The following is a 15,456-nucleotide window of genomic DNA, read 5'->3' on the forward strand; positions in this document are numbered from 1 at the left end:
ATCCAGTGGTTTATAATCTCAGTGACAAAGCATTTGTATAAAACTTCAAATAACTCCCACCTGGAACTACGGGCAGTACTGTATCAACATTTCCTGCCATGAACCTGAAGACTGTACACAGCAGCACGCTGTACTGACATGATGTAATAGCTTGATGTTAAGCCAAAAGTCAAATTAAGTAATATTTTATAAAGCAATATTTCTACTGACCACTATTCGAGGTTTTCATTGTCATGTACTACAACTATGGACGATTTATGGTCTTGAAATGAAAATATTGAAATGTGACGCATGCTATTTAAATTTGTCGGATTGTGTCAGAGAGTGCTGGGAATACGATGTAGTAATATCTTGGGCATTTAAATGTTTAATATTCTGTTATTTACATCAAATATGATCACAAACATCCTGCATTGAATCCGATGGACTGGAGGATTTATGGGTTTTCTTCAGCTGTTAGCGAGATTTTACTCTAATACATAGAAAACAATGTGCAATGATAACATTTTTGTTTAATTCCAATACTTAACTTTTGTGGTTAAATTAGTCAGATATAGACAAAGCAATAACTTACAACATCAAAAGAAAACTTGAATTGCAAACTCATTGCTAAACATGTTATTTAAATTCCTTCACTTTGAAGCTGGATTTATTATTTATTGTCGGTACACAGCAGAATAAAATCCACCGGAGTTTGTGTAATTGTGTAATATTTAACAGGTTTTCTCACTAAACCTAAAATGTGATTTACAAATAAGAAAGAAATGTTTATATATGCTGAAAGGACTCATGTGAAATGTCTATGGTTTCTTCTGATTTTACTCCAACCATCACCTTATCGTGGTGGAGAGGTTTGTGTGTCCCTATGAACCTGAGAGCTGGGTTGTCTGGAGCCTAGTGCTCCTGGTAGGGTCTCCCAAGGCAAATTGGTCTCAGGCGAGGGGCCAGACTAAGAATGGTTAAAAAACGACTTCATGAAAAAAAGGGAAAGGAAAGGAGAGACCCTGCCCGGAGGAAGCCCGGGCCCCCGTCTGGAGGCAGGCCCAGAGGGAGGGCCCGACAGCGAGTGCCTGGTGGCCGGGTTTGCCACGGAGCTCGGTCAGGCACAGCCCGAAGAAGCTATGTGGTGCCTCCCATCCATCCATCCATCCTGTGGGCCCACCACTCATGGGAAAAACCGCTGGGGTCGGGTGCGCTGTCACATGGGTGGCAGTGATGGTCAGGGACCTCGACGGACCAGACCCGGGCAGCAGAGGCTGGCTCTGGGGACGTGGAATGTCACCTCTCTGTGGGAGAAGGAGCCGGAACTAGTGCGGGAGGTGGATCACTACCAGTTGGATCTGGTGGGGCTACCTCTACGCACAGTCTTGGCTCTGGAACCGTACTCCTGGATAGGGGTTGGACTCTATTCTTCTCCGGAGTTGCCCAAGGTGTGAGGCGTCGGCCCGGGGTGGGGATACTCACTAGCCTCCGGCTGAAGCGCCGATACGTTGGAGTTTACCCCGGTGGACGAGAGGGTCGCCTCCCTACGCCTTTGGGTTATGGGGGGAAAACTCTGACTGTTGTTTGTGCCTATGCCCAAAACCGCAGTTCTGAGTATTCGGCCTTCTTGAAGACCCTGATTGGAGCCCTGCAGGGGGCTCCAGTAGGGGGTTTTGTAGAAATGTAGACCTGAGTGTCATCGGCATAACAGTGAAAGTGGACATTGTGGTGGATTGTGCCAAGCGGAAGTAGGTAGATAATGAACAATAGTGGACCCAGTACTGACCCCTGGGGGACAGTCCGTGAAACAGCAGAACACCTGGACCTGTGGTTGCTCAGTTGCACATATTGTTGTGTGTTGTAGAGATAAGATGAAAACCAGGAAAGTGCTACACCAGAGATCCCAATGTCAGCTAGGTGCTGGATGAGTGTCTGTTGGGAGATGGTATGGTGAGGCAGTGGTGAGGTCAAGGAGGATAAGGATGGTGAGTAGTCCAGAGTCCGCTGCACGGAGGAGGTCATTGGTGAGTTTGACCAGGGCTGTTTCAGGACTGTGGTTGGGGCGAAAACCAGATTGAAAAGGTTCATGGAGGTTGTTTGTGTCGAGGTGCAGCTGAAGTTGAACAGCAACGACTCGTTCAAGGGTTTTGGAGATGATGGAGAGGATGGAGATGGCATGACAATCTTAATATCTACGTGACAGTAGCTGTATGATTAACGTCGGCACCGCTGGTCATAAACGGGTAGTAAGCTTAATACAATGGTAATTGATACAACGTTTGTATAACTACATACTTGAATTACTGTGAATACTTTGACATATTTACACATGGCTGTTTCCATTCATGAATATTACAGTTAACGTTATTACATGTAGAAACGATAGTGATTATTAACGATTGCTTGCTAACGTTATGCGACGGAAGTTGCATATAACGTGATGAAATGTCTTTGAGTGATCGATGAATTGAAATATAAGTTTTACGACTGTTAAAGAAGAAAATAAAAACATGTAATGTTGTTACTTACTTTGAAGAGCCATCTTGCGCTTCACGACACGTCCAAAGTCATCCAGCGGCATGAGGAGGGAGGGCTCTGAGAGAAGCCGAGCCGTGATAGGTTTAGATCCATTGTGAGCCCGCGTCGTGATTGGCTTAGGTCCATTCTCACAATGGACAGCAAGCGGCTGGGCATTTACATGTGGGATGTTACATTATTGTTTCAACAGATTTAGATTTGGTTTCTTTACTTGTGCACAAGGAACAGATGATGCTGGCCGTGCATACAAATTGTTTCGCTAGTTGGCTGGCTCCATAATGATCCAATACAAACGCAATACCAACAACTCAACAACTCAACAGCAACAACGCATACTACGACAACAACCCACAAATTCTTGGTTATAAAGTGTTGGGGCGCTCAATTTCAAAACGGTCTCAACCTGTCGAGACGAGGCAGTGCCAGCGAATCAGCTGATTGGACCGCGAACCAGTCCGGTGATTAATTCAGGCAATGAAACAGTTACTATGATTATTATGGAATTGTAGCTCAGGGTTTGAAGCACGTATTGAAGCTTCAGTATCGCACTGCCATCACTACACGACACTATGATGTAACTCATGACGTCAAGAACATGCAAAACCGAGGTTATATTATGGAGCTGAGTCCGTCATCCTGTTAACTTGGGTCTTGAGACGGCCTCTCACCTCGGCATTGATCATGGTCCCTCTGATCCCTCTGATCCCTCTATTATCTGGCTATGTACCACAATCCTTAAACCCTTTAATACCTCTAACATTTTCGCCGGGACTTTTTTGCTTATTTTTACTATAAAAAGGTCAGAAAATGTCCTGTGAGTAAGTGCTTTTGCCCATTTTCCAACAATACCTGGGAACTTTCCATATCTGGCAGTCATTTACAATGTAATGCATGTTATGAGAGTGTAATAACAGTTTAAAATGAAGAGAAACACAAAAGCTGAATTTGAGTTTAGTGGTTTAGTGAACAAAAAACACTGCAATTGTACATGAATAAGAGATTTAACATGTTACATTTGAAGTTTGAAATGTATACAACTATTTCCAGTAAAAGTTTTGAGTATTTTACTCTTACATCTGCAAAAACAGGCCATAAAATGGAAAATATGTCCAGGCGTTTTTCCCCACACAGGGTAATTCTCTCCTCTCTCAGTGTCCCTTCACATGCAGAGGTCTTGGTGGTACTGCCAGTGACTGTTCTGTTGCTTCTGTTTTCTCTGGGTCACTCATATGAAGATTAGATCAAATGGTCATGAACTGTCCTGTACAGTCTGGGGACATGACAGTGGCAGGGAATGACACATGGAACATGGTTTGCTTACACCAAAAGTTGCTCATCTTTGTGCAGGTCCAAAACTGACATGTACAGCAACATGCCTGTGGACTTCTTCATTTCTTCTGGAGTTATTTCAGTCCAGATGAACTTTCTCCCTCTCTCCAGGCTTTTGGCTTGCATTCTTGTTTATGTATTCAGAGAGGAGTTTGAAAACTGCAGCATCAAAGTGGGAATAAATGTCACCTGGTGCTGGGTTTCCCATATCGAGAGGGGGTTGGACACCTGGGGTCCATCATCGGGCTCTGCCTCAGTCTGCCATCTTGTGGTGTGATGTGGTGAGGGGCTTCTGTGTCTGACAGCATCACCAGATCATCTAGCATCCCCACAGCTCCATCTACAGGCCTGAATGTGATCTCTGTTGACACCTCCTCCTCTCCAGCTAAAACATGCACACAGCCTCTGCTAGGACGCAGGCGAAGACGCGCACATTTACGCATATAAAGTACAATTACACACCTAGTACAACTGTACAGACTTGGTACACTGTTCTAAACAAGTCACCACGCAATACAAGTGTTGATTTACATACCGTCTTGCTTCTATTTGAATTAAATCCGCTGTTTTCCGGCTCTTCCGGTGTTGTTTGTGTCTCTCCAGCGCTATGTGTGTGTATTCTCTCAGAAGAAAGGCGCTGTTTCGCGGGCTTCCGGGAGGGCCGTAAGTGAAGTTAACGTAATTAGTCGATATATGCTGTAAAGCGCAGAATCTCAGCTTTCAGAAACCGTTGAAATTTGTGAAAGTCATAATTATGGTAATCCAAAGTTTTGCTTGCAAAATGTGTCGTCGCTGATACACCGGTGTTAAGGGGTTAAAGTAATGTAATAAATGTAATAAAACCACTTCTTAAAAAGCCTGGTCTTGATCCAGAGGTTTTAGCCAACTATTGGGCGATATCTAACCTTCCCTTTCTCGCTAAGATCCTTGAGAAAGCAGTTGCAAAACAGTTATGTGTATTTTTACATAATAATAGTTTATTTGAGGTTTTTCAATCTGGATTTAGAGTTCATCATAGCACAGAGACGGCACTGGTGAAAGTTACCAATGACCTTCTATTGGCATCAGACAAAGGACTTGTCTCTGTTCTTGTCTTGTTAGACCTTCAGTGCTGCTTTCGACACTGTTGATCAGGACATTCTACTACAGAGACTGGAACATTGTGTTGGCATAAAAGGAACCGCACTAAGCTGATTCAAGTCCTATTTATCTGAGCAATCTCAATTTGTATGTGTTAACGATAAATCCTCCATGACAGCCAAAGTCAGTCTTGGAGTTCCACAGGGTTCTGTACTTGTACCGATTCTATTCACCTTATATATGCTTCCTTTGGGCAATATTATAAGGAACCACTCTATAAACTTTCATTGTTATGCGGATGATACCCAATTATATCTATCAATTAAACCAGACTAAACCAATCAATTGGCTAAACTTCAAGCCTTAAGGACATAAAAACTTGGATGTCTAGCAACTTTTTGATGTTAAACACAGACAAAACTGAAGTTATTATACTTGGCCCTAAATGCCCCCGAAACGCATTTTCTAATGACATAGAAGCTCTGGATGGCATTAATTTGGCCTCCAGCACCACTGTAAGGAATCTTGGCGTCATCTTTGATCAAGATCTGTTGTTTAACTCCCACATAAAACAAATCTCAAGGACTGCCTTCTTTCATCTACGTAACATTGCAAAAATAAGACACATCCTCAAAATGATGCAGAAAAACTAGTCCATGCATTTCTTACTTCAAGGCTGGATTACTGCAACTCATTGTTATCAGGTTGTCCCAAAAAGTCGCTTAAGACTCTTCAGTTGATCCAAAATGCAGCGACACTGACAAAAACAAGGAATCATATTACTCCTGTATTAGCTGCTCTGCACTGGCTTCCGGTAAAATACAGAATAGAATTCAAAATCCTTCTCCTGACTTACAAAGCAATTAATGGTCAGGCTCCAGCATATCTTAAAGATCTCATAGTACTTTATAAACTAGAGCATTACGCTCCCAGACTGCAGGGTTACTTGTGGTTCCTAGAGTCTCTAAGAGTACAATGGGAGCCAGAGCCTTCAGCTATCAAGCTCCTCTCCAGTGAAACCAGCTTCCAGTTTGTGTTCGGGAGGCAGACACACTCTCCACATTTAAGAGTAGGCTAAAGACTTTATTTTTTGATGAAGCTTATAGTTAGGGCTGGCTCAGGTTAGCCTTAGATCAGCCCTAGTTATGCTGCTATAGGCTTAGACTGTCGGGGGACACCTCCCTGCTCTCTTCCTTCTATTCCTCTCTCCTCCCCTCCCTCTCTTCTTCTCCCTCTCTATCTGTATGCATTTATGTAAATGTATGTTACTAACTCATCATCCGGGGCATCATCCCCGGAGTGTCTGTGTCTCATGTGGCAGGTTGCCACTGATAAAGTTTACGTCAGGATCATGAATCATGGCTGCGCCTGCTGCCCTGGTCCTGCTGGACACCGGGAAGCCTTTTTGACATTTTCCTGGATTCATCCAAACTTTCTCTTTTTCAACACAACATAATTTCTGTCAAATGTTGTATTTGTACTATGTTGTTTATCCTGTACATACGACATTTATTGCACGTCTGTCTGTCCTGGGAGAGGGATCCCTCCTCAGTTGCTCTCCCTGAGATTTCTTTCATTTTTCCCTCTTTAATTATGGGGTTTGTTTTAGGAAGTTTTTCCTTGTGCGATCAGAGGGTCTAAGGACAGAGGGTGTCGTAACCTGTACAGTCTGTAAAGCACACTGAGACAAATGTATAATTTGTGATATTGGGCTATACAAATAAATTTGATTTGATTTAATTTGATCACTCGATCCTCCTGATTGAGGCTCCAGGTGCTCCTTGACGTCAGGACAACCAGCCATCAGTCATCTCCTGTTTAACAAGGAGAACGATGATACTGATAGTAGCTGTGTCTCAATTCAGGGGCTGTAGACTTCGGAGGCTGTATTTGTAGACCGAATACGTCACAGCGGCCACGACAGGGGTGTCCTATTTCGGCGACTCCTTCAAATGCAACCGACAAATGCAGCCTTTTTTTGTTGGATTTGGACGGCCTTAGGTATCCCAAGATTCATTGCGCACCCAGAGAAGTTTTTTTCCGACGAGAAATGGCACCCCTCGACCCAGCAATAATGGCAAATAGATAAAGCATATTTTCAATCATGTAAATAAAAGTATTATCTGTGGTTCCTTTCTCTGGACTAAATGTTAAAGTAAGCCGTCAACTGCGCTTGATAACTTCTGTGAGTTGCTAGGCGACGGAAGGGGCGTGAACAGCTGGTGACGTACCAAGAAGTCCCGCGTAGACCGGACCGTCTCATTTCGTATACCGCTCGGTTCAGCCTTCGCAGTATACGGAAGACCTGGCCTCTAAAGACCGCGAAGGCAAGGCAAGACTGCAGCCCCTGAATTGAGACACAGCCTATAAATACACACACACGGTAATGGGAAACAGGTGGCAACAATCAAACAGGCGGGAAATTCAGAAAGGTTCGAGAAAGGTAATTACAAAATAAAACAGGAAGTGCAATGACATACATGCTGTGGCTGTGTCTTAATTCATGGGCTGCAGCCTTCGCAGGACGTATCGTTCGCAGTCTTTGGAGGCCAGGATCTCCGTAGACCGCGAAGGATGAACCGAGCGGTCTACGAAATGAGACGGTCCACGGGGGACTTCCTGGTACGTCACCAGTTGTTCACGCCCGTACATTTTGCCGCTCCCGTCTCCTGGCAACTCTCTGACGTTATTAAGCGCAGTTGACGGCTTACTTTAACATTTGTTCCCAGAGAACGGAGCCAGAGATAATACTTTTATTTTTTTATTTTCAATCATTATTGAAGATATGCTTTATCACCGGCGATAATGTATTTTAGATGGTGGAGGGGCATCTCATACACACTCTGGAGACCCCACTACATGATGCATCAGGAGACATCAGGGGCTTTATTGTGGCAGCACATCCAAGTCTAGAAGCAAACTTTATCTGTATACTTAAATGTTATATTGTTTTATAATACTTTTCTGTTTTCTTTTCTGTAATAATCATTCAATCATTTTCTTTGTTCGATCATTCATTTCCATTCATCGATTGGTAATTTTCTAAATGAAATAATCCCTTTTCTAAATTATTAATAAATCATATGTACAAAATAAATCCTTCTTGAACCTTGAAATTAATTAAGTTTTCATTACTTTTCATTTATAGTTCATATAAATGAAATGCTCAATATATTCATCATTATATATATTATTTATTTCAATTAATTTACATTTCATTTGTCAACCAGTTTCTCCAGCAGAGAGAAGAGTCCATCCTCTCCCTGCTCTCCATCCTCTCCCTGCTCTCCTCTCTTCTGCCTCCGTCTCCTTCTCCCTAAAACAAAACAAAATGTTTGAACAAGTTTAGCTATACACCACTAAACAAAAGAGATTAAGTTGCAAAATAAGTACACATATTATAAATAATAAAATATGTATAATCAATCCGAAAAATTGCTCTGGACTGTTTAAGTCAGAAAACCAAGCAGGTAATATGAAGTATACATTATCTATACAGTCGCCACAATCTATGTAAAATATAAATCAACATTTACAACTCTTAGGTTTGAAAGTTAAGGTCTTAAAAGTTCTACTTTAAAAGGCTAACTTAGATTGGATGCCGGCAGCCAAGCAGCTGCTGCTAACAGCTGCTGAGCAGCTAGCTTAACTAGCATCGGCACTGACGTTCCGTAACTTAACCGTCATTTTAGCGAAAATGTTATGTTTTAAGGTCCTTTGATTTTATAACATTTGTATCGGTAGCTATTCGAGCGAGTTGAAACCCAATACTACTGCTGGTTCGAGGGGCGCCATTTTTCGTCAGAATTCTTTTCTCTGGGCGCGCAATGAATCTTGGGATATCTGCGGCCGTGAAGGATACATCAGATGTATCCTGCAAATCTGGCCAAAGAAGACCGCATTTGTTGGCTGCATCTGAAGGAATCGCCGAAATGGGACACCCCTGTCGCGGCCGCTGTGACGTAATCGGTCTACAAATGCTGCCTGCGAAGGCTGTAGCCCCTGAAATGAGACACAGCCACAATGACGAGACTAGACATGAGTGACTGTAACTTCAAGTGAACAATGAGACAAGACTAAACATAAATCTAAACAGACTATAAACTAAACACAAAACATAAATATATTAAAACACATTATGTGATGTTACAATGAGAAGTTCCTGTGCTTTTTTAAAACAAAGTAATATGCATCTATAAGTGCATGGAGAGAAAATATGTAAATAAATATTCAGTACTCAATATTCATACTTGACCGCCTGTCTTTCATTTTACTTCACAGTATTCGTAGTTCATTGGGAGGAAACGTGTGACTGTAAAACACTTTTAAACGAATCTGGATACGTTTAGATTCACTGTCCAGCAAGAGTAAAATACCCTGTTAATGTTTTATTTGCAATAAATGACAAGAGATTAATCATACAATTATATTATTGATTACTTTTATGGTTTTTATTCCTGTGCAATGCCTGCTAACCTGCTGCTGCTCTAACACAATTTGAGATAATAAAAGAAAAAAGAACATCTATCAAAGTTAAAACCCAGTAACACCCAGTTAAATGTGTAAACACAGCAAAGAAACTTTCATTTATTAACATGTAATCGAAATGTTCTTTATAAAAGCAGGTTGCTGCAGGAATCCATCAATAATCAGATTCCCTAAATCCATGCGACGACGCTGAACAATTTGATGTTTTTGCTGATGTGTTTGTCAAATGGGCTTTTTGAGGCAGTGATTTGAAGCTGTAATCCAAACCCTTCGTTCACACTTTCAGTCGAATAATGAAAGTCTGATGTTTGACTTGAGACTCTCGCTCTTCCTCCTCAGGTTCAGTGGTCGAGCTGTAACATCTTCTTCACTCAGGATCACGCCGCTGCCGCCATCGCCAAGTCTGGCGTTCCAGGTAACTCACACCACCTCCTGTATTTGAATTATAAAATGACGTTCTAGCTGACTTGAAGATTCTGTAACAAAGAATTAGATGCAAACCAAACCTAAAATCTGAAAATGCATCTTTTCTTTCTGCCGTCGCTCCACGTCTCTGGTGTTTCTCTCCCACTAACAAGCGGTGGCGGTTCTAGACCAATACCACTCGGGGGGCTTGACTGGGGCCAAGTGTTTTGTCAGAGTGGAACATTCAACCCGGACAAAAGAGAGGAAGCAATGTTCAAGTCTTCAATATTTTTAGTTAGGTATAAATTATAGCGCACAACAAAAACAATACCATGTTGGTATGTTCCTGACTGATTACAGCATCTCTCCAGTGATCAATCATGGCATGCATGTTTTTATTTAGGTTCCCATGGTAACGAGTCAGACTGTTCATACTAGTGATGGGAGGTCCGGCTCTTTTGGCTCTTACGGCTCCCAAATTTCTCTTCATGTAGTGTCACTCGGAGCCTCTATTTAAGCCTAATTTAGCAATTATAAATGTTTTTTGTGTTGGTGAGCATTTTTTCATTCAGTGTTTTCATAAAAGCCTTATTTTTATGCATTTTGTTTGTTACAAATAACAATACAGTTACTTTTGTTTAACATTTTAATTAATCAAACCTTTAAATTAAAAAGTTATACTTTTCAGGGTTCCTGCGGATCTTTTTAGTATTTTTTAAAACTCTTTATTTTACCATCTGTCGTCTCAGTTTGGTGGTTAACAGACATCATTTTTTATCCTTTTCTGTTCTTCAATGTCTTCTGCAGTTTTAAAACCAGAGGATGTCTCTATGTTCTTACTCTGCAGCTTAAACCTTTAATTTAATGTTTAATGCAGAGTTTTGTACACCAGGTGGCAGCAGTGGTCTGACGCAAGCACTTCAACTTCATTCATGTTAAATAACTTTAAACTTTCAAATATTTTCATACATAAACTTGATGTGTTTTTTTTCTTTAGATTCCCAAGATTGCTCAGAATCTCATATTTCCTCCTGGTATTAAAGTTCTGCTCTGGATGTTATGATAGACTTATATCTCTATCTCTTTAAAAATGGATATTTTTCCAGCAGATATTATATGTAACAGCGATGATATTCCCCTTGAGGCGTTGCAGCCAAACTTTGTGTTGCATCTGTGTCATGCAACACACCGAGGACACTGAGAAAGTCGATTCTTAAAAACAGGCACACCAGTTGAGAGAAACATACAGATGTCGGACTATGATGACGCACAATTTAGTTAGTGACGGTCCCTCAAAAGGTTTTATGACATGAAAACATCTTTTGCTTCATCCAGTGTAATAAGTAGACTCGTCATAAAAAAACCAGGCTCACTAGAGATGTTAAGATTCTTGAAAAGCAATTTGTTATCCCAGTATAAAAACAAACGATTGATCCCATTTACTTCAAAATGCACTCTTATTTTTATTTTTATTTTCTTTTTGTATACTGTATACAGAGAATAATTAGTTTTTTAAATGTCTTTTTTAATTTAATATTTATGTGAAAACATCTCCAAACTGTGTTAAAGTTTCTCTCCAAAAACTATATTTTACCTGATTACATTTGAACACATCATAATTTAGCTTCGCTCAATACTCATATTTACCGATTTGAGCTTGAACGCATCACAACGTACCTCAATGCTTCCTGTTAGCTCCTTCTATATAGCCAACTAGGACTGTGCTGCTAACGCTAACTAGCGCTCCTCCTGATTTGAACACAGAATTATTGTTCACGTCTTATTATCTGTAGGTTTGCGATCACAAAGGTAAGCAGCCGCGACCTTTTGACAACCTGTACGGCTGCAGGGAGAGTCTGATCGACGGCATCAAGAGAGCCACTGATGTGATGATTGTCGGTAAAGTTGCCATGGTGACGGGCTACGGCGACGTGGGGAAAGGCTGCGTCCAGGCTCTGCGTGGGTTCGGAGCTCGCGTCATCGTCACCGAGATCGACCCCATCAACGCGCTGCAGGCCGCCATGGAAGGTAGTGGATGACGGCCAACACAATGATTTTAAACATCCTGAGAAGCTCAGCACTGTCAAGTTCTAGTCATGACTCTAAAAACTATATGATGATCCTCCCAGGCTCTATTATAGCTCATAAGTTGCAGCAGTTCTGAGGTTGATTTTCATTTTGTTGCACAGATTTGATGCCAAATTGATTAATTTCAACTCGAGAATTGATAAATTGTCAAATATTTGCTCGCCTGCCACATTAACACACAAAGACTGATAGAAAAGCTTGTGCTCGGCTTCTACGTTTCATGAGGCTGTGATTATCCGTGAGGGGACTAACTTCACAACACATGAATACAATGGGGCTCATTGGCTCCATAAGAGTCTCCGCTTTCCTCAGTCATATCCAATTTATATAATTAATGTAATTATGTAATTAGTTGAGGGACCCCAGTCTGCAGAAACCAACAGGCTACAATAACAACCGTCGGTATGTCTGTAAAGAGGAGACTCGTGGGTCTCCGTAGAACCCATTTTTATTGGGGTATGTTGAGACGAGAGGTCGAGGGACCCCTTTTGAAAGCAGCCAGATATTCCACTTTTGGAGCGTTATTTAGCATCCTCCACAACAAGGTTGGCGCCAATGGATTCCTTCGGTTTCCCAGCTTTAAACGGAGCCTGCTGCAGAGACGTAATGTTGGCTGGACTTTTAAGATTCAAATCTTGCCTCCAGCTCGAGCTGTCAAGATTGTATCAAACATCTTCAATCTGCACAAGTCATGACATACAGAACACTTGCTCATTATATAGTTTTGTTTTTAAATAAACACATGTTTCTCTCTTAAAAACATCTTCCCTGAGGCGTCGAGATGTTAGTGCACGATCTGAACCTCTGTTGCTCTGCAGGGTACGAGGTCACCACCATGGAAGAGGAAGGAAACATCTGCTTTATTAAACAGCTTCTGTCCCGATCACCTGTTCTCTCCTGTAGGTTCTGGCTCAGATCGAGTTGTGGAAGAACACGGACAAATATCCCCTCGGAGTCCACTTCCTGCCCAAGAAGGTGAGTCTCCACACGATGGTCAGGGCTTCTAATGCAGCGATCACCTGGACCAATGGGGCCATTTATATATGTATACTTCAGTGTTGTGGTTTGTTTCATGTGTAGTGAAGTAAAGACTCATGCGTGGGACTCTTTGGCGTCCTGCTTCTCTGGCGACTCTTCCTCTCACAGTATTTTTATATCTGGAGGGAAGCGAGAAAAATTCTGAAGAGTTAAATACTAGAAGCGAGTTTATAAGTGTTGAGGTCGGAGTGATGATGATGATGATGATGGGAGAAGCCAGAGGCCACTATAAAAAAAGAAGCCTGAACTAGCAATGTGTGTGTGTGTGTGTGTGTGTGTGTGTGTGTGTGTGTGTGTGTGTGTATGTGTGTGTGTGTGTGTATGTGGTATTACAGTAAGAATGATTTCAAAATAAAAGTGACCTAATAATACATTGATGATAAGAAATCTACCGGCTGCAAACTGTATTTCAAAGAACAAACTTGATAATAAAAAACACTTTATTAAAGAGAAATGTCGTTACTGAGGTCGAAGGTCAGCTAGGGACCTTTTTAGGATAAAACAAACAAACAGGATATGGATCAAGATTGGTGACTGAAAAAAAGAAGCTATTGAGTTCTGAAATCTTTGCTTTGAGGACGCTCTCGTCGTGTCTGTCAGTGAACTTAGAACGAGGTGAATTTCACTTAAGCCTGAAAAGCAGAGAGAAAAAGAAAGCAGTAAATCCAGATGTGATGTTTTTACGGAGCGTAGAATAGAGACCTGACATCGTGACATGAAACGGAAGGAGGGAGCTGCCGGTGCAGAGGATTTATTTAGTGCTTAACTGCACAACAAAGAAATGATATGGAGCTTTAAGGAGCGAAGTTCTGCCAACACGGAACATCTCACTCCACACGAGTCCTTCATGCTGCAGGAAATACTCCTGCAAAGGGAACATTCAACCGGACCGCTTTACGGATCCATTAACTCGTCAGTCCGGTCGATAAAGTTTGTTTAATCGTCGCTTGTCTCAAAATAAGAGTCAATGAAACAAATGTTTGAAAGAAAACATTTTGTAAATGTGTAGAAAAGGGTTAGGGTTGAAGTTTATCAAGTAAATAAGAACTCTACATGATTAAAATGATCATAACTTGCAGCCTGACTGAAAAATGTCTTGACTTTCTTCTTCATGTAATTATTTAGCATTTCTACGTTTTTCTAACGAGCTTTGCTTTCTGTCTCACAGTTGGATGAGCAGGTGGCAGCCGCCCACCTGGACAAACTGGGGGTGAAGCTGACGAAGCTGACAGACAAGCAGGCCAAGTACCTGGGTCTGCCCAGCGAGGGGCCCTTCAAACCAGACCACTATCGCTACTGAGCGTCCAGTCCAGCTGGGGAAGAGGAGGAGGAAGAGGAGGTGTGGCTACCACGGTGTTGGTGTTTAGGTGTAGCTGTGTTTGGGTGGAGCACTTTGAGAGATTGGTTTCACTCTGGGCGCCATTTTAGATTCCAAATGTCAACTTTTCAGGGACGCAGCGACGGCTTTGTGTTTGTTTCTTCACCTTTTTATAAATAGCATTCAATATCAAATGCTAGCAAACTATTTCTCGTGTTTATTTATTTGGCACCAACAACTTGAGATCAAACATCTCCCAAACAGCTGGTTTTGAATCACACATTTATGGTTGAAGAAGCTTTTACTCTGAAGCACATATCTTCAGCCCTCCACCTCTTTCTTCCTCCATGCTTCTCACCAGCTTCTTCAGGGGCTGTTAAAGAGACTTCCTCTTATTGTTCGTCATTCCTTCTCCATTTATGGATTAAAATAAACCCTGATGCTTCTCTGAGCTCCTCTGTGTCTCGAGGTGGAAGATGATAAAACAGGTTTATCTTCTGAGTCTGTTTTAATGAATCAATACGTTAAGTGTGCAGAAGCACATGAACCTGTGAGCACTTAATGAAAGCTGCACCTGAACTGTGCCAGAAGATGTTCTGGGAGGGTTTACTAATCGGGTGGATCGGTAGAGTAAAGAAGAAGCACTGCTGCCAAAGGAACAACCAAAGCTACATCATGTTTCCCTGGAGTTCTGAAGTCTTATTCTTTCTGTTCATTTTCTTTTGTGATTTGGATTTAATTTGACGTGAAGAGCCAAAACATGTGCGAACAACGGCCCCAAAACTTTAACTTCTCACTGTAGCCAATCAGCGTGACGTTAAAGCAGACGTTCTCAACGGTTACATCCTGAAATAAGAGTTCGACTGTAAACGATGGATTGAAAGTGTGACGAATGGAGAAATAAAGAAACCTGTTGACTCTGACTTGTGTCTCGTGTGCTCCGGTGGGGAAAGTACTACGACTGAAACATTCATGCTGGTGCCCTTAAAGAACAATCACAACTTGGTATGGAAACATGGCGACATGATTTACTCTAACTTGTTTTCAATTTCCTTTTTTATAAAGTTAACTGTTTACAGGCCAACGTCATCGTTCAGCTTTGAGACGGGCAGTAGCTGCACGCAGGTCCTCTCGCTGTGTAACCAGGGGTTATTATTATGGACAGATCGACTCCGTTTGACCTCAAAATG

The 15,456-nt window shown here is 41.8% G+C and overlaps 1 protein-coding gene across 1 annotated transcript; it reads left to right on the plus strand.

Moving 5' to 3' along the window:
- The first annotated feature begins 1,924 nt into the window (after positions 1-1,924).
- LOC115007803 (adenosylhomocysteinase-like) lies at positions 1,925-14,337 on the plus strand. The gene is made up of 5 exons (XM_029430777.1): positions 1,925-1,932; positions 9,757-9,832; positions 11,616-11,850; positions 12,729-12,885; positions 14,117-14,337. Exons 1-5 carry the CDS (start codon positions 1,925-1,927, stop codon positions 14,160-14,162), a joined length of 522 nt encoding a protein of 173 aa, XP_029286637.1. The 3' UTR covers positions 14,163-14,337.
- Positions 14,338-15,456: the final 1,119 nt, after the last annotated feature.

Source organism: Cottoperca gobio, chromosome 5 (genome assembly GCF_900634415.1).
Source record: "Cottoperca gobio chromosome 5, fCotGob3.1, whole genome shotgun sequence".
Taxonomy (NCBI): Eukaryota; Metazoa; Chordata; class Actinopteri; order Perciformes; family Bovichtidae; genus Cottoperca; species Cottoperca gobio.